General features: G+C 39.0%; 1 protein-coding gene across 4 annotated transcripts in view; it reads right to left on the bottom strand.

Moving 5' to 3' along the window:
- Positions 1-452: 452 nt before the first annotated feature.
- The window catches only part of Phka1 (phosphorylase kinase regulatory subunit alpha 1), a 134321-nt gene continuing 110663 nt past the window's right edge, over positions 453-24110 (bottom strand). Inside the window, exons 26-34 of one of the 4 annotated variants that reach the window (XM_050129892.1) lie at positions 19472-19573; positions 17826-17941; positions 17493-17531; positions 17331-17369; positions 14069-14119; positions 8400-8570; positions 6652-6705; positions 1976-2176; positions 453-1258 (exon numbers count right to left, since the gene is read on the bottom strand). In XM_050129892.1, the coding sequence (XP_049985849.1) occupies positions 1085-1258; positions 1976-2176; positions 6652-6705; positions 8400-8570; positions 14069-14119; positions 17331-17369; positions 17493-17531; positions 17826-17941; positions 19472-19573 (947 nt within the window). In that variant the 3' untranslated portion in view covers positions 453-1084. The remainder of the gene's footprint in view (positions 1259-1975; positions 2177-6651; positions 6706-8399; positions 8571-14068; positions 14120-17330; positions 17370-17492; positions 17532-17825; positions 17942-19471; positions 19574-24110) is intronic. The other 3 variants (XM_050129894.1, XM_050129893.1, XM_050129895.1) reach the window with 3 other exon arrangements.

Genomic DNA, 24110 nt, shown 5'->3' on the forward strand with positions numbered 1-24110 from the left:
TACCAAGATTAAAGGATATAAGTAGTATAATTGAGAAGTGAAAACAAACACAGGTGAAAGAATTGAAGAACAGATGTGGGAGAGGAGGGAGCTGAGAGGAGTGATTTGAGTGTGGCGGGGTGTGAATAGGTGAGGTGGAGAACAAAAGAACAGGAAAGAGGTGCTCAGACTGGACTGCCGGGTTTCTCTTTGCTCAAGGCTTCAGTTATTCTCTGTGTTGTATGTGGGCTGTGCTCCAGCAAGGATTAACCTACCTGCCTCTGGTGGTCTCTTGACTCCCTGTGTGTAGAGCACCACCTTCATAACCTCCCCTTTCCCTTCCTCTCTGGAATTGGGCTCCTGGCTCCATTTTTTCTGGGTTATTCCATGTGTCCGCAAATATGTGCCTGGTAGCATCAGTCCTCATAAAATGTGACTTCAAGTATTAACATAGAAATCCTTAAACTTACATGTGAGCTTATATTTTTTAATATTTCACCACAGAGCAGGCAACATGGGCAGATATAGAAAGGTCAACATCAAAAGGCAATATTCGACAAAGAAACTATTTTCACCACTCAAAATGAATCAGCCTTCGAGTGAAGAAGGAAGCTATGATCTGGTGTTGGCGTTTCTTAAGGCACTTAAAATAGACATTTCAAAATTACAGCAGTATAAAATCCAACAATTTAGCATCTACTCTCTTGAAATAATGACCCAATTAAGACCCACCACTCATATACACAAAAAAGAAAGGAAGTCCAGAAATAAGAATAAGGGCTTCAGAATAACTTATTAATACCTGTTCTTCAAAAGGAGTTAGAAAACTAAGCTGGTAACAGTTCTACAGAGTAAAAACACATGCAGACATTTCTGAATCATAAAAGAAGCAGGGATAGTGATTGTAGACCCAGTTGAACCTTTACACTGGAGTGAGTCTCCAAGTGAGGGTTCTTTTCTTCAAAAGTAGTGAGATTATCAGCAAAGTTCTCTCTTCTTGGGAGGGATGGGGAGTGGTCAGGTGTTAACATTTCAGTTCCATGCACAATCAACCAACACAGGGACCAGATGCTGAAAGGATTCCAGCAGCCAGAACCCACAGCCCTCACTGCATAGCACAGAGGCTGTGTGGCAGAAACTCCTGCACGTAGGTAGCAGCTGCCTTGGAGAGGTAGGTCATTGTGCCAAATCTGCCACTGGGTGCGCTGTCATACAGAAGAGTACAGATGCCAGATGCAGGATCCTTTGCCAACATGACGTCATCTGCACCAAGGGTTTTCTATTTGGTTTTAAAAGATGGGAAAACAGTGGGAAGAAAAGGTTACCAATCCTACCACGCCAAACTCTGATGAATACACCTCAGAGCTTCCTTCCCATTGCCTATTCTTTGGCTGTATAAGCAGAGGGGGCTTAGGGTTACGAAGGATGGATATGAATTTCTACACATGGCATTTGCCACTAGACTCTAAATTATTTTAATTACTATTTAGAATTTTCTATTATAAAGCATTTTTGAAAATGAAATATCAATAATTGATTAAATGATTTATGTCTGTTAGTAACAGAAATAATGTTAACACTTGGAGATAACCCAGCAGAACTACACTGGGACGTCCACCTTCTAGTACTGCTCATTTTGGCTTGTATTCCTTCATATCGTATTTGGTTCTATTTCTTTCTAAACCACCTTAATTCACAAACACTGTAGACATTCTAAATCTCAAGTCTATGTCTAAAATGGTTTATATTTTCTCATATGTGGCCTGATAATATCCCAGAACACTTAAAACTAGGACTGTTTAGAAAATTTTGGATACTTTTGTCTTCTCTCACAGTGGGTAAGAGAAGGAAACATTTGTTGTATGTTCTGGGTATCATGTAGCCCAATCTGGTCTTGAATTCACTATATAGCTGAGGCTAGCCTTGAATTCCCAATCCTCCTGCCTGCAACTCCCGGATGCTGTGACTGCAGTGTGCACCACATTAGGCAGCCTACCTGTTCTTGAAGGAACAAGTCATTGGCAATGTGTACGATTTTTTCCACAGCAATGATGCTTCCAATGCTATGAATTTCAATATCTGCCAGCATGGTAAGGACAAGGATGGCTTCAACCAGAAGCTGGCGGTACTCTGGTTGAGGCACACGATTCAGGACAGACTCCACATGGACAGAGAATTTAATCTCGCCTGGGGTCATCTGTGATAGAAAAAGTGAAAATCAATTTCTAGAATCCCATCACCCAAGAATAGCAAACCTTTTCTTTGAAAAGCAGTAAAAAGTCCGGTAACTGCAGCCCTTTAATGGAATGGTGTAAATTGGCACAATCTGGTAATGTATAACAAGAGTCATAAAAGTATCAATGCCCTCTAACCCAGAATATTATTTATGGGAGTTTGTCCTAAGGGAATAATCCAGAGAAGAAAAAGCTCCATGTGTACTAATGTTTATGGGAGCATCAGTCACACATGTGAAACTTGACATAACCTAAACATGGCAATAAACACATAAATTATGACATACTATAGTAACTTCATGAGGCTTTATGAAGCTATTTATGAGACTAAATCTATGACCCAGAGAGAAAGCACTGAAGTCAAACTTGAAATGATATAAATAGATAGATAGACAGATAGATAGATAGATAGATAGAGTAGAATTATGTGAAGTAGCTACAGACTGTTAGAATAAAACGGACCTTAAGAAATGCACTTATGCAAATCAAGACAACTTTAAGATACCATCTTACACCTGTCAGAATGGCGAAAATAAACACCAATGATAGACTTTGCTGAAGAGGTTGTGGAGAAAGGGGTACACTCATCCATTGCTGGTGGGAATGCAAACTCGTGCAACCACTTTGGAAAGCAGTGTGGAGGTTTCTCAGGAAATTCGGGATCAACCTACCCCTGGACCCAGCAATACCACTCTTGGGAATATACCCAAGAGAGGCCTTATCATACAACAAAAGTATATGCTCTACTATGTTCATAGCAGCACTGTTTGTAATAGCCAGAACCTGGAAACAACCTAGATGCCCTTCAATGGAAGAATGGATGAAGAAAGTATGGAATATATACATATTAGAGTATTACTCAGCAGTAAAAAACAAGGACTTCTTGAAGTTTGCAGGCAAATGGATGAAAATAGAAAACACTATCCTGAGTAAGGTAAGCCAGACCCAAAAAGAGGAACATGGGATGTACTCACTCATATTTGGTTTCTAGCCATAAATAAAGGGCATTGAGCCTATAATTCGTGATTTTAGAGAAGCTAAATAAGAAGGAGAACCCAAAGAAAAACATATAGTCATCCTCCTGAATATTAACCTTCATCAGGCGATGAAAGGAGACAGAGACAGAGACCCACATTGGAGCACCGGACTGAAATCTCAAGGTCCAAATCAGGAGCAGAAGGAGAGAACACACAAACAAGGAACTCAGGACCGCGAGGGGTGCACCCACACACTGAGACAATGGGGATGGTCTAGAGGGAACTCACCGAGGCCAGCTGGCCTGGGTCTGAAAAAAGCCCGGGATAAAACCGGTCTCGCTGAACATAGTGAACAAGGAGGACTACTGAGAACTCAAGAACAATGGCAATGGGTTTTTGATCCTACTGCACGTACTGGCTTTGTGGGAGCCTAGGCAGTTTGGTTGCTCACCTTACTAGACCTGGATGGAGATGGGTGGTCCTTGGACTTTCCACAGGGCAGGGAACCCTGATTGCTCTTTGGGCTGACGAGGGAGGGGGACTTGATTGGGGAAGGGGGAGGGAAATGGGAGACGGTGGTGGGGAAGAGACAGAAATCTTTAATAAATGAATAAAAAAAAGAAAAGAAATGCAGTTATGGGGCTGGAGAGATGGCTCAGTGGTTAAGAGCACTGATTGCTCTTCCAGAGAACCTGAGTTCAATTCCATCACCCATTTCAGGTGGCTTACAACTCCATCTGACTTCCACCGGGACCAGGCATGCATGTGGTGCACATACCTATATGCAGGCAAAACCCTCATGCACATTTTAAAAATTTAAAAAATTTTAACTGCAGTTATTTTGGGGTAAAGTAGACGGAGAAATGCTTTTTGGTAAAATTGTATTGTTTATATTCTATAGAAGCAAGTATATTTGGAGTCTAAAGACAGGTTAAAAACTTGTATCAGGAGCAAATGACTTTGCATATCTTGGAAATCTCTAAGCTTGTTTCCTTATCTATAAACTTTCTGAGAAAGACATTCTCTTCTTAGGTGTCTTACAAAATTGAACTGAAAAATCAAATAATGTGAAAGTTCTTTGAAGACTCTTAAAGGTATTAGGTTTACATTTTTACAATTAATATTTCAACACTGTTTAAATGCACAGAATACAACTGTTTACGCAGGCAGTGTGGTGTTCTTTGTTACACAAAAGGCTTGTATGCAACAGTAGAGGCCTAAGACATTATACTAGCATTCAGTCCTGGCACATGCAGCTGATACTGCACCACCACCAGTTTTTGAGAATTTTATACTTTCTAAACTTACTAGTCCTAGCTTGTTAGTACAAAATACCAAAACATCTGATAACCAGTGTCTGTGTTTCATGGCAATGTCTTCCTACCATGATTATTTATCAGTGTTAGTCTATAGATTAAAAAATTACAAATGCTTAAGTTTCCTCTCTGGAAACTCTAATTCACTAAGTTGGGAAAGAAAGTTACTCTAATACAGTGGTTCTCAACCTGTGGGTAGTGACCTTGGGGAGGGCTCTGTTGTGGAATATTACTTTAACTATGTGAAGGTGTGTTATATTTGTTTATGCTGCATTTAACAGCGTAAAGATGTATTGCTTTGGCTGCCCAAGGCATCTGATTGGTCTAATAAAAAGCTGAACAGCCAATAGCTAGGCAGAAGAGAGACAGACAGGACTGGCAGGCAGAGAGAATAAGTAGGAGGAGAGATCTAGGCTGGAGAGGGAGAGAGAGGAGGAAGAGAAAGGAGGGAAGAGAGAGAGGGAGGAGGGAGTGGGAGGACGGAGACAGGAGGGAAGGAGAGGGAGGATGGAGGAGGGAGAGGAAAGTAGGGAAAGAATGAGAATTATAGAGAAAGAGAGGGAGACATCAGGGCCACCCAGTCAAACATCACCAGCCAGCCAGATGCAGAAGCATGAAAAGTAGGACATACAGAATGAAAGAAAGGTAAAAAGCCCTGAGGCAAAACACAGATGAAGAGAAACAGGTTATTACAAGAGCTAGTGGGAAAAGCATAAACTAAGGCTTTAGCATTCATAATTAATAATAAGTCTCCATGTCATGACTTGGGGGCTGGCAGTCCAAGAAAGTCTACTACAGGGATCACATAGCAGATATTTGCATTATAATTCATAACTTACAAAATTACAATTATGAAATAGCAACAAAAATGATTTTATGGTTGGGGGTCACCACAACATGAGGAACTGTATTAAAGGGTGGCAGCATTAGGAAGGTTGAGAACTACTGCTCTAAAATACGATTAGATGTCAATATCAGCACAGGTCTACAAGTATCCTATTGGAGAAAGGTTGGGGTGAAACAGATGGGACAATATAGGAAGCCATTCATTCTTACGTTTGTAGCCTTTTTGCCTTCTCCAACTCCCAGTCTCATGTAGAAAAACTTAGTCATTGCAAAAAGCTATTCTTATTAATAAAACAAATAATTATCCATGTTTATGGTGTGTATGTGTGTGTTATATACATGTGTGTAGGTTGGTAAATGTGGAAGCCAGAAGCTGACATGAGATGCTTTTCTTAATTGTTTTCCATCTTTTTTTTTTTTTGAGGCAGGGTCTCTCACTGAACCTGGAGTATTCCATTTCAGCTAGACTAACTGGCCAGCAAGCACCTGCAATGCACCTGTTACTACATCTCATTGTTGGCATTACAGGCTTGCACAGCCATGCCCATTTTTATTTTACATGGGTGCTGGGATGCAAACTCAAGTCCTCATGCTCGCTCAGCAAAACTAGAACCATATTATTATCGTCTAATATTCCCATTCCATTTTTACCTCCTTCATGCATTTTACAGTCAATTGACTGTAGCACGAGTAGTAAAAACCCAGAAACAGATACTGGGATTCAAGCTGAAGATCAGAAAAGCAAAGCAGCCAGCCACTAGAGAGCTCTTACCTCTACCAAGGCTCAGACAAAGGGGTGATCCTGCAGTGCTCTGCACCCCAATGCTCAGACTCCACTGAGTTCCTGTGTCTTCCCCTTTACATTCCTCTCTCTGCCCAGCCATATCACTCCTGTCTGCACCTCCCTAGTGCTGGGATTAATGGTGTGCGATCCCAAGTGCTGTGTGAGCTCTGTTTCTCTTTTAGACAGATTCAATCTCACTTAGCCCAGGGTGGCCTTGACACAGAGATCCCTGTGACTATCTCCCAAGTCCTGGGATTAAAAGTGTGTGCCACTACTGCCTGGGCTGTATGGCTCACTAGTATGACTGCTTTGCCCTCTCATCTTTATTTATTAAAACACAAATAATATACCATTATAATTGATTCATAAAAGGATAAGTCTGTTTCTTTGAAATCTAATTGATAAATTTAGTTTCAATAATATAAATTCAATAAATATCAATTTCATAATTGATAACTGAAATATTTCAGACAGGTGAGCTTTCCATCATATATATGTAAAGGACAGAATCTTACCTCCCTTGTGGTTGAAGAAGGAAGAACAAAACCTTCCACAGAAAGTCCATGACACTGCAAGGTAGAAAAACATGTTATGACCAGAGACAAAGTAAGAGCTGGGAGGCAAGAAGGAGAGACTTCATATTAATAAGGTTATGATTTGAGCAACCACAGGCCAGCTGGAGGTCCTATAGTCCATGTGCCCAAGAATGGGTTCATGATTTCTAAGTGCCAAGATTCAGGATGGGACTACCATAGTTCATCCTCTTCTTAGGGTAGTGGAGTGGGCAGGGTCGATCTTTCTGGGATAGACTAGACACCAGATTCAGAGACCACCTAGAAGAGTATCATGCAGGTCCCAGAGTCATTACCAGGAGGCCTTCAAGGCCTGGCAAGATGACTTGACAGATAAAAAGTACTTGCCAACAGCCAAGCAAGTCCAATAAAAAGAGATTACTCCCATAATCCCAAGCAAGGGAGGAAAGGGAGAACCTACTCCACAAAGTTGTACTCCTACCTTCACATGTATGCTATGGTATGTGCTTCCTACCATAGTGTGCATGTGCACGATCATGCACACACACACACACACACACACACACACACACACACACATTTTTAAGAAAATAGATAGGCCTTCAAGAGACTGAGGCTGCCGGACATGACTCACAGTAGATATTAATGTACGTGAGCCATTTGTACTTGTTCTTGAATTGGAGGCCAGCCTGGACAATAACAAAGCCCTGTCTCCAAATAAGTAAATCAGAGCTGGAGAGTTGGCTCAAAGGTTAAGAGCACTTACTACTTTTGCAGAAGACTCAAGTTCAGTCTCCAGTACCCACATGATGGCTCACAACCAACTTCCTCTAACTCTAGTTCCAAAGGATCCAATGCCATCTTCTGTCCTCTGTTGGTACCACATATGCGCACACACATGAATGCATGCATGTATGTATGTGTGTGTATACACACACATATATAAAATGATTAAATATAAAAAATTAACAATAAAACAAGAGTGTTCTTTAACTGCTAGTATCATTGCAGCTTTTTATTACTTTAGTGGTTTTCATCTAAGAAAAAATATCAGTAAGAGCAACTTCTGCAAACTCCCCATATACTTCACTGTTTTGTTTGTTTGTTGTTTTCTTTGTCGAGACAGGATTTCTCGAAGATCAACTTGCCTCTGCCTCCGGAGTATTGGGACTAAAGGCATGTGCTACCGTTCTTGCTTCCACCTACTTTTGGTAGTGACAATGGATATGAATAGCTTAGAGCTGCAAATAACATTTCCACTCTCATAATAATAACAAAGAAAGCGAGCCACAGCATCACATTATTGACTGGCAGCAAATACAGTGTAAAATCCCACAATGCTCAACTATGGCCCCAAACAGAGAGGTTCTGATTTTTAAAACCTTATTCAGAAACAATACCCCCGGGTAATGGTGACTCATACCTTTAATCCCAGCACTTGGGAGGCAGAGACAGGTGAATATCTGTGAGCTCGAGGCCAGCCTGGTCTACAGAGTGAGTTCCAGGACAGGCTCTAAAGCTACAGAGAAACCCTGTCTCAAAAATACCAGAATGGGGAAAGAAAACAAAAGAAAAAGAAAAAATACAATAAGGACAATAGAGTAAATTATTAATAATGCCACAGTGATAAATCAATTTTTCCTGTGTTTGTCATGTAATGGTTATGCCACAGCAAGACAGATTCACGATTTTTAAGAGGGGAATAAAGAACAACACTGTGTTGCACTCACTTTTTGCAAAATTTTCCATACTTTTTGATAAAATCCGATTGGTACTCTATTTAGTGCTCCATCTAGTCTTCTCCGCCGTTGCCATTGACCTTGACGACTATCTTTAGATGTCTGTTGACCATCCACAGTAGGAAAGGATCCACTACTTGCAGCAATACAGGCTGCAGGTGACTTGGGAGAAGACAAAAAAGTAAATCCAAAGTGATCACTGCCCCTATGATCAAGTATCATAACCGTTATATTTTAAATCGAAAACCTGCACATTCTAACATATAGCAAAGAGAATAGTAAATACTCTATAAAACGAGAAAGCACATGAAAGAGCCAAAGTAATGACGCGACTACAGCTTGCAGTGTTGTAAGACTGTATAAACATTTAAAATTATTTCATTTATTTGTTGAGATTATAGTATAATTACTTCATTCCCCCCTTCCATTTTCTCCTTTCAAAGCCTCCCATATGGCCCTCTTTGCTTCCTTTTCAAATTGGTGGCCTCTTTTTAATTGTCATCATATACATATATGTATCCTAAATATAAAATACAACCTGCTCTAGAACTCTCAACAGAGGAATCTAAAATGGCTGAAAGACCCTTAAGGAAATGTTCAACATCCTTAGTCATCAGAGAAATGCAAATCAGAACAACTCTGAGATTCCATCTTACACCTGTAAGAATGGCCAAGATCAAAAACACTGATGACAACTTATGCTGGAGAGGTTGTGGGGAAAAGGGAACACTCCTGCACTGCTGGTGGGAGTGCAAACTGGTACAGTCCCTTTGGATGTCAGTGTGGTGATTTCTCAGAAAATTAGGAAACAACCTTCCTCAAGACACAGTAATACCACTCTTGGGTATATATCCAAAGGATGCTCAATTGTGCCACAAGGACACATGCTCAACTATGTTCATAGCAGCACTGTTTGTCATAGCCAGAACCTGGAAACAACCTATATGCCCCTCGACCGAAGAATGGATAAGGAAAGTGTGCCACATTTACACAATGGAGTACTACACAGCAGAAAAAAATAACAACAGCTTGAATTTTGCAGGCAAATGGATGGATCTAGAAAACATTATTTTGAGTGAGGTAACCCAGATACAGAAAGACAATTATCACATGTACTCACTCATAAGTGGTTTTTAAACATAAAGCAAAGAAAACCAGCCTACAAACCACAATCCCAGAGAATTTAGACAACAATGAGGACCCTAAGAGAGACTTACATAGATCTAATCTACATGGGAAGTAGAAAAAGACAAGATCTCCTGAGTAAACTGGGAGCATGGGGACCTTGGGAGAGGGTTGCAGGGGAGGGGAGAGGTAAAGGAAGCAAAGAAAAATGCATAGTTCAATAAAATCAATAAAAAATACAACCTATTCAGTCTGTATAATGTTACTCGAATGTATGTTTTAGGACTGACCATTTGATAGTGGATAATTAACTATTGTGCTCTTCCCTGGGGAAATGTACAATCATTTTGTAAAGTACTCTGGTGATTCAGAGTAGCAATGATAAAAATACCAATAATACAAGACATTGTCTGTTTATCAGCTTTAATCTAACTTCTACCTGTCTATGACTTTTAACATAAGTCTCCGTATGCTACTTTTCTATTGCTATGATAAAACACTGTGACCATGGCAACTTATAAAAGTAAGCATTTAATGGGGCTCTGGTTCCAGAGGGTTAATAGTCCACGATGGACGACAGTGAAGGCACTAAAAGTTCCGAGAGGATTAGAAGGGAGAAAAATTGTGTTTGAAACGAATGGTGCTGAATAAGTGGCCATCCACATGCTAAAGAATGAAGCTGCACTCTTTTGCACACCGTATGCAAATATGAGAGCTCAAAGGAATTGTTTGGGGGGAAAAAGACAAAAAGCCCTGAGACAAATAAAACCACAAAAAGGAAAATCAAAACAAGCAAAAGACGAGTAAGACAAAAACCCCACACCAAACAAAACATTACATCCACAGAAAAACAAAACACCAAAAACTCAAAACCAAAAAAACTCATGGAGTACATTTATGTTGCCATGGGGCCTGCCCTTGAGAGTGGTTAAAAATAGTCAACAAGGCAGACCAGAACACAGGAGTGTTGTTCTTGCAAGTCATTTTTACAGGTTTGGCACTTGGGCTGGAGTATGGAAATGTGGCCTTTGGAGGGACTATGTCAACTCTGCAGTTTATGTCTAACACTTGCTTTCCTCCCGGGAGTCCGGAGTTTGGGGATATGCCGGACAGAGACTCTTTTCATGACCAGTCCCAAACAAAGAGCCTGGGTTCTGTGCTGGGTCTTTAGCTATTCTGCGCACAGCACTGCACTTACGCTGTAACAAGGCACTGGAGGGATTGTAATGCATCCCATATGGCTCTGCTGTGGGAGCGCTCTAGAATCTTGTGCCGTTTTCCATGGGCTTCACCCAGTGCACCTTTTCTTTTGCTGATTTTGTTGTTTATCCTTTTGATGTACTAATCATACCTTTATGATTATGTGATTAATCCTGTGACTCCTAGTAAATTACTGAGGCTGGAGATGGTCTTAGGGAGTTCCCCCTCCTAATACAATCATAGCCCAAATGTAAGGGCTAAAGCTATTTTAATAAAATTGTTAAAATATAGCGTATAGTCCAAAACAGCATTAAATTTTTGTGGCATTGATTTAGATAACAATTTCTTAGATGTGAATGACATAAGAAAAAATGGAAAATGGAAGTTAAAACAGAAGACTTTTGTTCTTCAAAGAACATAAATAGAAATGTAAAGGAAATCCACAGAAAGAGAAAATATATGCAAATCACATATTCTCTAAGGATGCTGTATTTAGAATATAAAAAGAATCCTTGTAACCCAAAAAATGTAAAAAGCCCAATTTAAAATGGATAAGGAATCAGGGAAATGCAAATTAAAACTACTTTGACATTCTGAGTCACTGGCTAATTGACTATCATTAAGAAAACAGAGTCTGATGGTGGTGGTGGCGCACACCTTTAATCCTAGCACTGGAGAGGTAGAGGTAGGTGGATCTCTGTGAGTTTGAGGCTAGTCTGATTTATAAAGTGAGGGCAGCCAGGGATATACAGAGAAACCCTGTCTCAAAAAAAATGTTCAAATGAATGAATGAATGAATGAATAAATAAATAAATAAATTCTGGCAAGGATCTGGTGGGGGAAGGGGAGCCTTTATTGACTGTAGCTACTTTGGAAATCCTTGTGGCAGCTTCTCAAAAGATGACAAAAGACAACTATCATTTAACACAGCTATACCATTTCTGAGCATATAAGCAAAGGATTCTACATCCCACCATAAACTTGTGCAGTCATGTTTATTGCTAGTCTAGCCACCACAGCAGGATAACGGGATCTAGCTAGATGCCTACCAACTGATGAGTGAATAATGAAAATGGAACACACACACAATGGAACTTTACTGCAAAGAAAAATGAATTCTGAAAATTTGTAGGAAATAGATATAACTGGAAATTATTGAGGTAACCCAAACTCAGAAATACAAATGCTGCATGTCCTCTCTTATATGAGTCTATCCTATCTATCCATTAGTGTTTATATATGTATATATGTGAATGTAAGTACTTTTGTTAGGTATTTTTTTCACAGCGACAGGAAACGTAACTATACGCTGAGAGAAATGAAAATACACAGTTTGGGTTAATTTTGTGTCGACTCAACACAAGAGTCATTCAGGAAGAGGGAACCTTAATTAAGAAAATGCTTTCCTAAGATTAGGCTATAGGAAAGCCTATAATGCATTTTCTTAATTCGGGATTGAGAGAGGGCCCAGCCCATTGTGGGTGGTACTAGCCCTGGGCAGGTGGTCCTCAACTATGTAAGAAAGCAGGGTGAACACTCCATGGGAAGAAAGCCAGTAAGCAGCGCTCTTGCCTGGCCTCTACATCAGCTTCTGCCTCCAGGTTCCTGCTGTGTTTGAAAGCTTGCCCTAACTTCCCTCAAGGATGGACTGTGATTAAATTGTGATGCAAATTTAAATAATCCTCTCTAAATTGCTTTTGGGCATGGTGTTTTATCACAGCAATAAATACCCTAAGACACATACCTACTTAAAAATCTGTACATAAAGGTTAATAGCAACACTGTGCATAAAACCATTCAGATACCCATCAACCGATGAACAGATAAAGAGAATGTGGTGTAACAATACAATGATTATCATTCTGCAATAAAAATGAATGAAATAGCAATATTTATAACAACATAAAGAACCCTGAAAAACTATGCTAAATAAAAGAGGAAATTAATTGGTTAAAGTGATTATTTGACAGATTAGATTCAGAAATAAACACAAAATAAAGGATTATAGAAATATTTTCCAAGAAAATAACTTGTCTTTTTAAATTTCCAAATTCATTAATGCTGTCATCATTAACATGGAAATCACAGAGCTGGAGAACTCCTCCTTATTTAATGCTGGGTATTTGCTTAAAGTTACTCAAAATAATATTTCCAATAGATCTCTTCTTTGTTTAGCCTAAATTTCTTCAGTTTGGGAGAAATTAAATCATAACTTGTTATGATTTAAACCAGACAAATGTAGATGATAAAAGTACATTATATGTACAAGAAAATGTCATAATCAAATTCATTATTTCATAGCTTATTATGTTATAATAACGTAGAAAAAAACAAAAATCAAAAAATTTGTTTAGAAAAGAATCTTCCTAAATTGTGAGCTTCATCGAGTCATTTCCATTTTGTTCAATGCTATATCTCCAGTGCATGACATAAAGTTGGCATTTAGTTCACATTTACTAAGTAAATTACTTCTTAGAGGATCAGTCACAACAGGGTAACTTTGAAATTTAAAAGTGCATCAGAATCCCTAAAGAGGATATTAGAACAGACTGCTGGGGCTTAGCCCAGTCTTTCTAGTTCACTATCACTAGGATACAGACCAAAATTTGGTTTTACTTTCTTTTTTTAAAATTAATTATTTTTAATAAAACCATCTTTTCTCATTTTATATACCAATCCCAGTTCCCACTCTCTCCTCTCCTCCAGCTCCCCCACCTTCCCTCCACGCCCCACCCCCATACACTCCTCAGAGAGGGTAAGGCTTCTCATGGGAGTCATCAAAGTCTAGCACATCGTTTTGGGACAGGGTTTTTTCAAATACATTACAAAATGATGTTGGTGTTGTCTAGTCCACTGTCTGATGCACACTTTCATTGGTTCAAAGAATGAATATATACATAACAAAACTTTTTAATTGATTATTTTTCTGAAATAAAAGAGAGGTTGGAGTTGAACTCTCCTACCTTATTAGGAAAGAAATAGACTCCTCCCTTTTATATGGAATTGATCTATAGTCACGTTAGTTCAAGATCAATTTGTTTTCAATTATTGATTTTTTAGTTTTAGATTTATTTTATGTGTATGAATCATACCACAGGAGTACCTGAAAGTTAAAGATGGCTGTGAACCACCATGGGGTTCTGAGAATGGAACCCAGGACTTCTGCAAGAGCAACAGGTGTTCTTAACCACTGAGCCATTTCTTCAGCCCCTAATTTTTTTTTTGGTATATACTCAAATACTTTCTTATGATCCATATAACAGCATATTAAAGCACTTGTGGATGTAACATGAGATAACATAAGATTATGTTATGAGATAACATAACATAGTTACCAGAAAGGACGGTGACATCAAATCTACACCAGAGGGATGACCACCACTGGTCTATAAAAGAAATTGAGAAAATAAAAAATTTAAAGGGAGAGGCAAGGCAACAATTATTTGTTTAAAAAATTATTAATATTATTAAACTACAGACAATTTAAGTAATTAGCCAGCATGTTATAAAAAAAGCCAATAAAATATGCTTACTCCAAATGCCATGGCAAAGAATAAAATAAGTAAAAACTACCCTGAAATATCTTCACCTATAAATTAAGAGTACTGGGAATTGGCAGGAAAAAATACAAAATACCAGATGGGCAGGTAAGGATGAAAAGCAATGCTATAAAATAGGAAAGCAATGACAAGCTAGGCTCTGTCCTCTATATTATAGCCCCTTTGAAGACCTATAGGTAGTAAATATGTAGGAGAAAACCTTCAAGTAGTTGGAAAGGTCAAGTTTACCATCATTTTCATCATGGACTTTTGAGTTCCAATCACATAAAGAATTTATAATAACACTGGATATCTATAAAAACTATAATGTGAGCTGGGTGTGATGTTACATGCCTTTAATTCTAGAACTTTGGAGGCAGAGGTAGGAAGCCAGCCTGGTCTACAGAGTTTATTCCAGGACTGCCAGGCTACATAGAGAGACCTTGTCACAAGAAAACAAAACAAACCCCCAAACTATTTTCACTGTCAACCCAAACTAGGATCACTAACTAATCACATCGATGAAGAACTTTTCAGCACTAAAGCTGTCCTTTCCACTCTCAAATAGGAGAAAATTCAGGTAATTAAAATTTCCTGGCAAAAACTGTAACATGAACAGAGTAGCTCCTTTTTTCTTTTAAACTATTTTTGATATTTTTATTTTATGAGTATGGATGTGTTTCACATACATGTATGTCTGTGTACCACATGCATACAGTCCCCATAGAGGCCAGAAAAAGGTGCCAGCATCTCGGAGGCTGGAGTAACAGACTGTAAGATACTATATGGGTGCTGGGAATTGAACCCAGGTTCTCTGGAAGAGCAGCCAGTGCTCCTAACCACTGAGCCATCTCTCCAGGCCATCTTCTTATTACAATCTTTCCTTGTATAAAATATGAACGCCAGATGATATTTAAGAAAAGTACTCAAGTTTTCTTCAAAAGTAGGCTTCAAGCACTGGCATATTCTCCTAAATGACTTCAGGGCCCCCTTTTAAAAGAAACAAAATATCTATTTTGCCTCTTCTATCCATGATATTTTTAATGTGTAGGCTACTATAATTCCACTTTGAAAGCAGAAGGGGTTTTAAGTCTTTCTTAAGAAGTGCTATTAATAAGTACAGAAACGATCTCTGCAAGTATAGTCTTTAGGTCATAGGCCCTAGGAGAGAACTTACTACCATCATCTGTCTAAATGGACATAGCATCAGACTACACCCTAAGTACTCATGTTCATTCCAAGATTAGTGCAAGAAGCTTCTTTTTACAGTAGGTGGTGGTTAATATAGAGACCCACATCTGGGTCTCATGAAGAGAATAAGAGACCGTGGAGTGCTCAGCCCTGAACGGGACATCTATATTATATATACACTCTCAAGGCTCAGGGATCACTGCAGAGGAGAGAGTGGAAAGATTAAAGAACACCGTGGAACAATGTTTTCCAGAAATGACACAGCTGTTGAACACATGAACTCATACCATGCATAAAATCAAGTCTGCCAAAATCTAAGCGTGGAAAGGGAGGGGCTCAGAAACTCCACTCTCAGATGAGCTATTGGTAGTTGATGGCTGCTGGGGGAAGAAACGTCAGTTCCCTTTATGGATGGGGCCCCTAAAAGGCTGCTCATGCTTCAGTAGACAGCCATACAAACCCCCGCCCCACTAGCAGTACTCAGTGGACTCAATGGGTTTGAAAAAAATAGTACATGAAGTTGTGAGAGGAGGGGCACATGGAGAAGGTGGAAGGGAAGGACTGAGATCAGACTTGATCAAAATGTACTATATGCACGTGCAAAATTCTCAAATGGTAAGAAAGTAGCACTACTAGACGGGATTAAATTAGCACCTTCTCAACTTGGACATCTTAAAATACTATGATTTTCCAGAATTTTAAAAGCTATTAGGTATTTCTTTGACTAATGCACTAAGTCATTGTTTCCTACAGTGAAAGGCCATATCGTTTGGTGACTCCTATTGATTCCTAGTCCTGTGCAGCTGTTCCTCCTCTTCATATATATGTATCATTTAATGGTTCTCTCCTATAGTAGTTAGAAATCTCATAAAACCACCCTGTCATTTATTTTTATAGTGTTTGGGATGAAACCCAGGGCTCTGCACATGTTAACCCCGCCAAAAGAGATTAAAAACAAAGCCTTCATCTAATCTGGTATCCTCTCTAGTACCTTTCTTTTGAGACATTGTTTCTCTGTGTAGCCCAGGCTGTCCTGGAACTCTCTCTTTGTAGACCAGGCTGGCCTTGAACTCAGAGATTCACCTGCCTCTGCCTCCTGACTGCTTGGGATAAAGGTGTGGGCCACCACCACCTGGAATACCATTTTTTAAATTTTGAAGGACTAATATATTTTTAAAATGTCTGTGTATGCATGTTTTACCTGCATGTACATATTGTAGTATTATGTATTCCTGGTGCTTATAGAGCCAGAAGAGGACACCTGATATTCTGAACTACAGTTAATGACAGGTGTGAGCCACCACGGATGTACTGAGAACTGAACCTGGCAGCAAGTATTCTTAACCACTAAGACATCTTTTTGGCCCCCATTTTAAAAAAGATTTATTTTTGTTTTATGCGTATGAGTATTTTGTCTGCATATACATTTGTGTACCATGTGCATGCAGTGGAAGACAGCACCAAATCTCCTGGAACTGGAGTTGCAGACCGTTGGGAGCCAGTATGTGGGTGCTAAGAAAGAAAACCAGGTTCTCTGCAAGAGCAACCAGTGCTCCTAATTGCTGATCTATTTCTCCAACTAGCTATTCTTAAAAGCAGGAAGTCTATCACTTTTATAAAGAAAATCCATTATAAATTACACAATACTTGTAATAAGGGAACCCAGGGTTTCTTGTTATCTGTTGCCAGCGACAATTCCTCCAAAAATTAAGTCATTTGATCCAGAAAAAGGGGAAAGCTATCTAGAAATAGTAGCTATGAGGGAGATTCCATGGCTTGTTATTACTTGTGGAAAGCTCATAATCATGCATGCTATATGGAATTGAAGGCTGCTTGAAATATGTTTAAAAAGTCTTTGTTGTTTCACCTGACTCTCAGTAGAGACAGACAGTTTACGAAATTCCACCTGAAAAATAAATGGTTCAAGTTATACTGAGGATATGAAACTAAATAAATTAGTGCAACAATGTCTGATTCTAAAAGGGTAAGTAAAGGCCAGTTAATGTTAAAAGATCTCTTGTCGTTTCACCTGACTCTCAGTAGAGACAGACAGTTTACGAAATTCCACCTGAAAAATAAATGGTTCAAGTTACACCGAGGATATGAAACTAAATAAATTATTCTAACAAAGTTTGATTCTAAAATAATGTTTTGGTTTTGATTTTGTTTTTGGACAGCATCTCCAGGATTCTGGACAGGCCTTCATCTTGCTTTCTAGCTGAGGCTGTCGCACCTTGACCCTTGACCTCTTGCTCCTCCAACTTCTATGCCCTGCATTTGGGGTTATAGGCATGCACCATCACACCAAGCTAAGAATATTATTAATTATGACTACATCAAATTTTTTCAGGTTATATATTACCTGCTTTATCTCACTTTTTAACTGCATGATTCCAGTGCGTTCTGTTTTTGTTGCTCCAACAGCACCGATCTCATGGATGGAAATAGCAGGACTCACATTTGAATCAATGGGACGAACTGTACAGAATGAGAGATTAAAAAAGAACCTGTCTAATTTTCTCTGCCATGTTAAAAAGACTTACATGTGCATCTTTCTTTTTTCTGTAATTTTTATTTTTTTAAGTCTAAATTCTTATTTATTTATTTATTTATTTATTTATTAAACTTAAAAAATCCTAGTGCAACCTTGCTGTTTCAGTGTAGTTCTTGGACCAGTATCATTAGCACCACAGGTCCCATATCTGGCCTACTAATTCAGAATCTGCATTTTAGAAATACTTCCTGCCTGAGGAATATTATTTTCTAACGTAAAAATTTTATTTTCATTATTCTTATGTGTGTGTGCACGCATGCACATGCATGTATATACATAAATGTATGCCACATATGTGCAGAAGAGGGAGTTGGATCCCGTGGCTGGAGTTAAAGGCAGTTGTGAGCTGCTGTACACAAGTGTTGGGAACTGCACTTGGATCCTCTAGATGAGCAGTGAGTACTTGTAGCCACTGTGCTGTCTCTTCAGCTCCTGCTTTTTAACTTTTGTGGCAAGTGGAGGAACTCCTAAGTGAACGTGTGCTGTTGACAGTGACATGGCAAGTATTTCAATACTTAGCTCCGTGGCTGGGATGTGTTACAGCATTCCCCAGGTGAGGTTTACAGCGACAGAAAAGTCCTCCTTGGTGATCTGAATGGGAATATCGATAGTGTTTGCAGAAAATGTCCACCTTAGTTTTTTTTTCCCAGATGTTTACAGCCTTAAGACTGCTCCTATGGAGATTTAGCTAGACCTGCCTCCTTGTTCAGTTGTGTGCAATAACCACACCTCTCGGTTCAACTGTATATAGTAAATATAATGAGCTTTGGGGATGCTGTGGTTTCTCCGTCAGAGTCCAATCCACTGCTTTCAGCTTTTCTGTGTCTGTGTGTCTGTACATATTTGTCTTTTCTTCACTACCTCATCACCCCAGTCAGATATGTCCCTGGTAGCCATGTAAGGACACAACAGACTTCTAAAACAAAACATGCTGAAGTCTGGCCATCCTGTCTTGAAAAAAAAAAACTCAACATTAATAATTAAATATAGGAGATAATCCTTTTTTTTAAAAAAAAAAACTTTGTTAGGTTCTTGTTATCCTTCTTTAAAAGAATAATGCTTCAAAAACCCAAAGTATACACTGCAAGTTGCTTTTGGTCATGGTGTTTACCACACTGATATAGGCAAACTAGGACAAGGGTGAACTAGGATTACAGACACAAGATACTGAGCCCAGATTTTGTAGAAGTGATAGATCCAAACTCAGGTCATCAAGTGTGTGTGGCAAGCACTTTACCCATTGAGCCATTTCCCCAGTCCAAAATCTTTCTTAAATTGAATTTGTCTTTTAGTTTGCAAATCTTGTTCCAAAAGATAGCTTTGCTTTTAAATGTTTTATCCATTTAAGTTTTATTTATTTGGGAGCCAAGATACCCTCTGTTAGAAGGAAACATCCTAAAATGGAAAATTAAAATGAAGTACCCTGAAGTGTAAGTTCAGCGCTTGGGTCTTACCACTTCGTTCCACTCCAAACTCTTTGCCACTGAGGATGTGGTGCAGGAGGTTCTTCATGGCAGAAGGACTCAGATTCATCAGGCCCTCTGTGGCTTCTTCAGCTAATGAACAGAAATGCATGCAGAAGGAATTCTAGTTTGCCCACCATATCCTCCTTACTTCCCATTCTCTCCTTGAAACAGGATCTCAATATGCAACCTGGGGTAATCTTTTTTTTTTCTTCTCAAGACATAGTTTCTCTGTATAACAGTCCTAGCTGTCCTGGAACTCACTTGCTAGACCAGGCTGACCTTGAACTCACAGAGATCTTCCTGCCTCTGTCTCCTAAGTGCTGGGATTAAAGGTGTGCACCACCACTGCCTGGCCCAACCGAGGCTAGTATTAAACCTGCCATCCTCCTGCCTCAGTCTGTAACGTGACAGAATTGCAGGCACATGTGACCACACTTGGTTTCTCACTTGAATGTGCCCTTTCCTCTCCTCTTAGATGGGGATTAGACCCTCTATTTCCTTTCATAGGATTTCTAAGTCACCCTCTTTAGAAGATGCAGTTACAGAATAAATTTCTAACAACATACAATTGGCTATTCATACAGCACCACATTTTAATTATTTAAGAACTGACTACCTAGATTTTAGATTAGGTTGCCCACTAATTTCTTCTTCATCATATTACAACATTTCTGGGAAACTCCATACAGTTTTTATTTGAGGGTGAGAAGAATGAAGGCTATCAAGAGGAATGGAAGACATTCAGAGAAAAACAATGAATGTATATGCACACACAGTTAAACTGAAAAATTTTCAGTGTATATGGTTAAAAGAGAACAGAGGTGAGTTGGTGAATTTACTAAGAATACTGAAAATAACTTGAATGTGTTCTTCAACATTATTCATTTACAAGGAGCATACTACATATGGGTCATCATTTTAAGCAATGTAAGTACAAGCAGGTATGATACATAGTACCTAACTTTGAGAGGCTGACTATTAATTTTGGAGGGATAGAACAACATGTAAACTAGAGAAACAATAAAAACAACAAAATATTGTATATACAGGTTAACTGAGAAATATAACCAGTGATTGTTTGGAATTCAGAGGAGACAGCAATCTGCAAGAATAGAAATTGATAACATTTTTGGCCTCAAACTCAGAGATCTGCCTGCCTCTACTTTCCAGGTATTGGGAATAAAGGCATACGCCACCACCACCCAACCCTCCTCTGTTTTTTTTTCTTTTCTTTATGTTTTTTTTTTTGTTTGTTTGTTTGAGATAGGTTTCTCTGTAGTCCTGGAACTTGCTCTGTAGACCAGGTAAGCCTTGAACTCACAGATATCCATCTACCTCTGCCTCCTGAGTGCTGGGATTAAAGGTGTGTACCAACACTATCTCACTTCTTTTAAACTCAATTACATGGTCTTCAAAGCATGAACTTAATAATTGGCAAAGGTTATCAAGGTTAGATAAACCTGTTTGACAAGTCTGTTTTATAGCTTCCTTGGCCCCCAATTATTTTTCTAACTAAAATTGTTATCTTGGCAAATCTATAAATAATTTTCAAGTCTTGTTTGTTGTGGAGTATTTCTTTGCACTGTGAAGATATGTCTTTGCCAAGGTGCCTCATGATTATTTTAATAAAGAGCTGAATGGCTAATAGCTAGGCAGGAAGAGGTTAGGCAGGACTTCCAGTGACAGAGAGGACTCCGGGAAGAATAAAGGCAGAGTCGCCAGCCAGATAATGGAGGAAGCAGGATGAACAGTAAGGAGATGAGGTAATCTTGTGGAAGAACACAGATTTAAAAATATTTAATTTAAGTTATAAGAAGTAGTTAGGAACAAACCTAAGATAAGTAAAGGGAACACTCCTGCATTGCTGGTGGGAGTGCAAGCTGGTACAGCCCCTTTGGATGTCAGTGTGGTGATTTCTCAGAAAATTAGGAAACAACCTTCCTCAGGACCCAGTAAAACCACTTTTGGGTATATAGCCAAAGGATGCTCAATTGTGCCACAAGGACATGTGCTCAACTATGTTCATAGCAGCTTTGTTTGTCATAGCCAGAACCTGGAAACAACCTAAATGCCCCTAGACCAAAGAATGGAATAAGGAAAATGTGGTACACTTACACAATGGAGTACTATACAGCAGAAAAAAATAACGACAGCTTGAATTTTGCAGGCAAATGGATGGAGCTAGAAAACATCATTGTGAGTGAGGTAACCCAGATACAGAAAGACAAATATAATACGTACTCACTCATAAGTGGCTTTTAGACATAAAGCAAAGAAAACCAGCCTACAAATCACAATCCCAGAGGACCTAGACAACAATGAGGACCCCCAAGAGAGACATAAATGGATCTAATCTACATGGGAAGTAGGAAAAGACAAGATCTCCTGAGTAAATTGGGAGCATGGGGACCTTGGAGAGGGTTGCAGGGGAGAGGAGAGGCAGGGAGGAGAGTAGAAAAAAAGCATACAGCTCAATAAAAATCAATAATATTAAAAATTAGCCACTTAAGAATGGGAAACATTATAATAAGGGAGTTTGTACCTTATATGGTGCTTTGATAATTTTGAATTTTTTAAAAGGCTAATTAACAGAGAATGGCTGCTGCTGAGAGACACGGGATTCTGAAAGAGACTGCTAAATTAAACCAGCCTATATACTTTAGGGATGTCTTGGCTTTATCATGAAAGCTAGGAAATGTGTTGCATTGTGGGAGAGGTTGTGCTTTGTTTCCACAGGAAATGCAAAGCCTAACCGTCTTCAAAATGATAAAGATCCGGTTTGATGGGGGAGACCTCCTGAGGATCTTGGTTGTAGACATGCCAGAGGAAGCCAGGAAAGACTACAGGACAGATGACATATATGCTGATCCCTTGTCATGGAACAGCTCTGAGATTGGATGAGACATGATATATCTTGTTGGCTACAGAGTCCTCAAGACTCATTATTACATGCCGTACTTTCATATAGACAGATATTTCTATAGCAATTTGGTTATATAGTCCAAATGTACTTATAAAGTTGACAAATGCTTTTTTACCTGCTCACACATAAAATAAAAAATAATCTTTTAGCTGACTTGTGCACACCGCACATTCCATACTTATATTAATGCAGATATGTATGTTACCTTTAAAAGTTTGTGTGTTTTCAGAACAAAAAGACAAGATACCAATGAAGACAAGTAGCCCTGGTGATTCAGGCTCTCTGAATGCTTCTGTTACAGTTCTGTTACAAAGTTCTGCATCCAGAACAACCAGAACTCAGCTGCTAGCTGAGATGGTCCAGCATCACAGACTACTCCAGCTGGGACTTCAAATAAATTCTATCTACACTTTCCCATCACACAGAGACAAAATAAAAATTATACAGCTAGCTCTTTCAGGACTTGACCATTATCCAAATTTTCTCAGGGTGTCCTAAAGATGCCATCACCCCCAGACAACAGGAAGCAGTCTAGAGAACATGACACTCCCATTCTCAAGAGGTGGGGTGGGCGATTTTTGGTTGTTGGGTGGGCTATGGATGTGTGTCATCGTTTAGGGGACTTATCTGCAAGGTGTTACTTGTCATGCTCAGGGAAAAAAATTAAACAAAGTAGGTTAGATTAAGAGATTTTTTTTTCTTGAAAAAGTGGGGAAGGAACATTAATCTCAAGTATTGCTATGGAGTTTTGTATGTTGATACAAATTCATGTTTCTACACTTGTTTAATGTATTGAACCTATGTAGCTCATTTATACATGTAACATAAAAAGCAGGCAGTGGTGACACATGCCTTTAATCCCAGGATTTGAGAGGCAGATCTCTGTGAGTTTGAGGCCAGCCTGGTCTACAGAGCAAGTTCCAGGACAGCAAGGGATGTTACATAGAGAAACTCTGTCTCAAAAAACCAAAAAAAAGTAACATAAAGTTCTAGTCCTTAAAAACTATTTAGGATAATAAAAGATATACAGGTTAGTAGTTAGTCATCTATACAATCAAATTTATGGTCATGTTAGGTATGTTTTCAAGGTCAATCAGAGAAATATTTCAAATAGGTAGATGGTCTTCAAACACCTCAAAGATGTACAGATTATGACATTTAAAAATGTTTTGATAACATAAGGCTTTTCATGACAATGAGACATATCTGTTCCTGGCAACACCCATCTACTTCATTAAAGAATGATGGACATTGAAGAACCTTCATGTGGAGTTTACTTTTACTGTGGCAAAGATAGCCACTGGGCAAGAAACTGCCCTTGCCTTGATTGCTGATATGTATACTGTCCAAATTGGATAAGCAGGGCACAAAAGAAGGTGACTGCTGAACTTTGCCAAGATAAGGTAGGACAGTCTGCTTCACAGAAAAGTCTGTCAGATATTCTAGGCCCATAGGCCAAAGATGGATGCCCCAAAGTTACAGAGGAACCTTGGGTTGACTGTCCAAGCAGCTAGGTATTTCTGTTGTTTCTTAGGTTTAGAGGTTGCTTTCTCTGAACTTCCTGTTTTTTCAGGTAATATTATATCCTTTCAGGTATCTGATGGGGTTGAGGATTAGATAGTTATAGTTACAGTTTTCCATAGTTATGAAAGGAAGTAAATCGGGTACAAGACTTTGAATTTACCAAGATAAGATAGATAATAG

The sequence above is a fragment of the Alexandromys fortis genome, unplaced genomic scaffold (assembly GCF_014885135.2).
Source record: "Alexandromys fortis isolate MF-2015 unplaced genomic scaffold, M_Fortis_MF-2015_v1.1 scaffold_321, whole genome shotgun sequence".
Taxonomy (NCBI): Eukaryota; Metazoa; Chordata; class Mammalia; order Rodentia; family Cricetidae; genus Alexandromys; species Alexandromys fortis.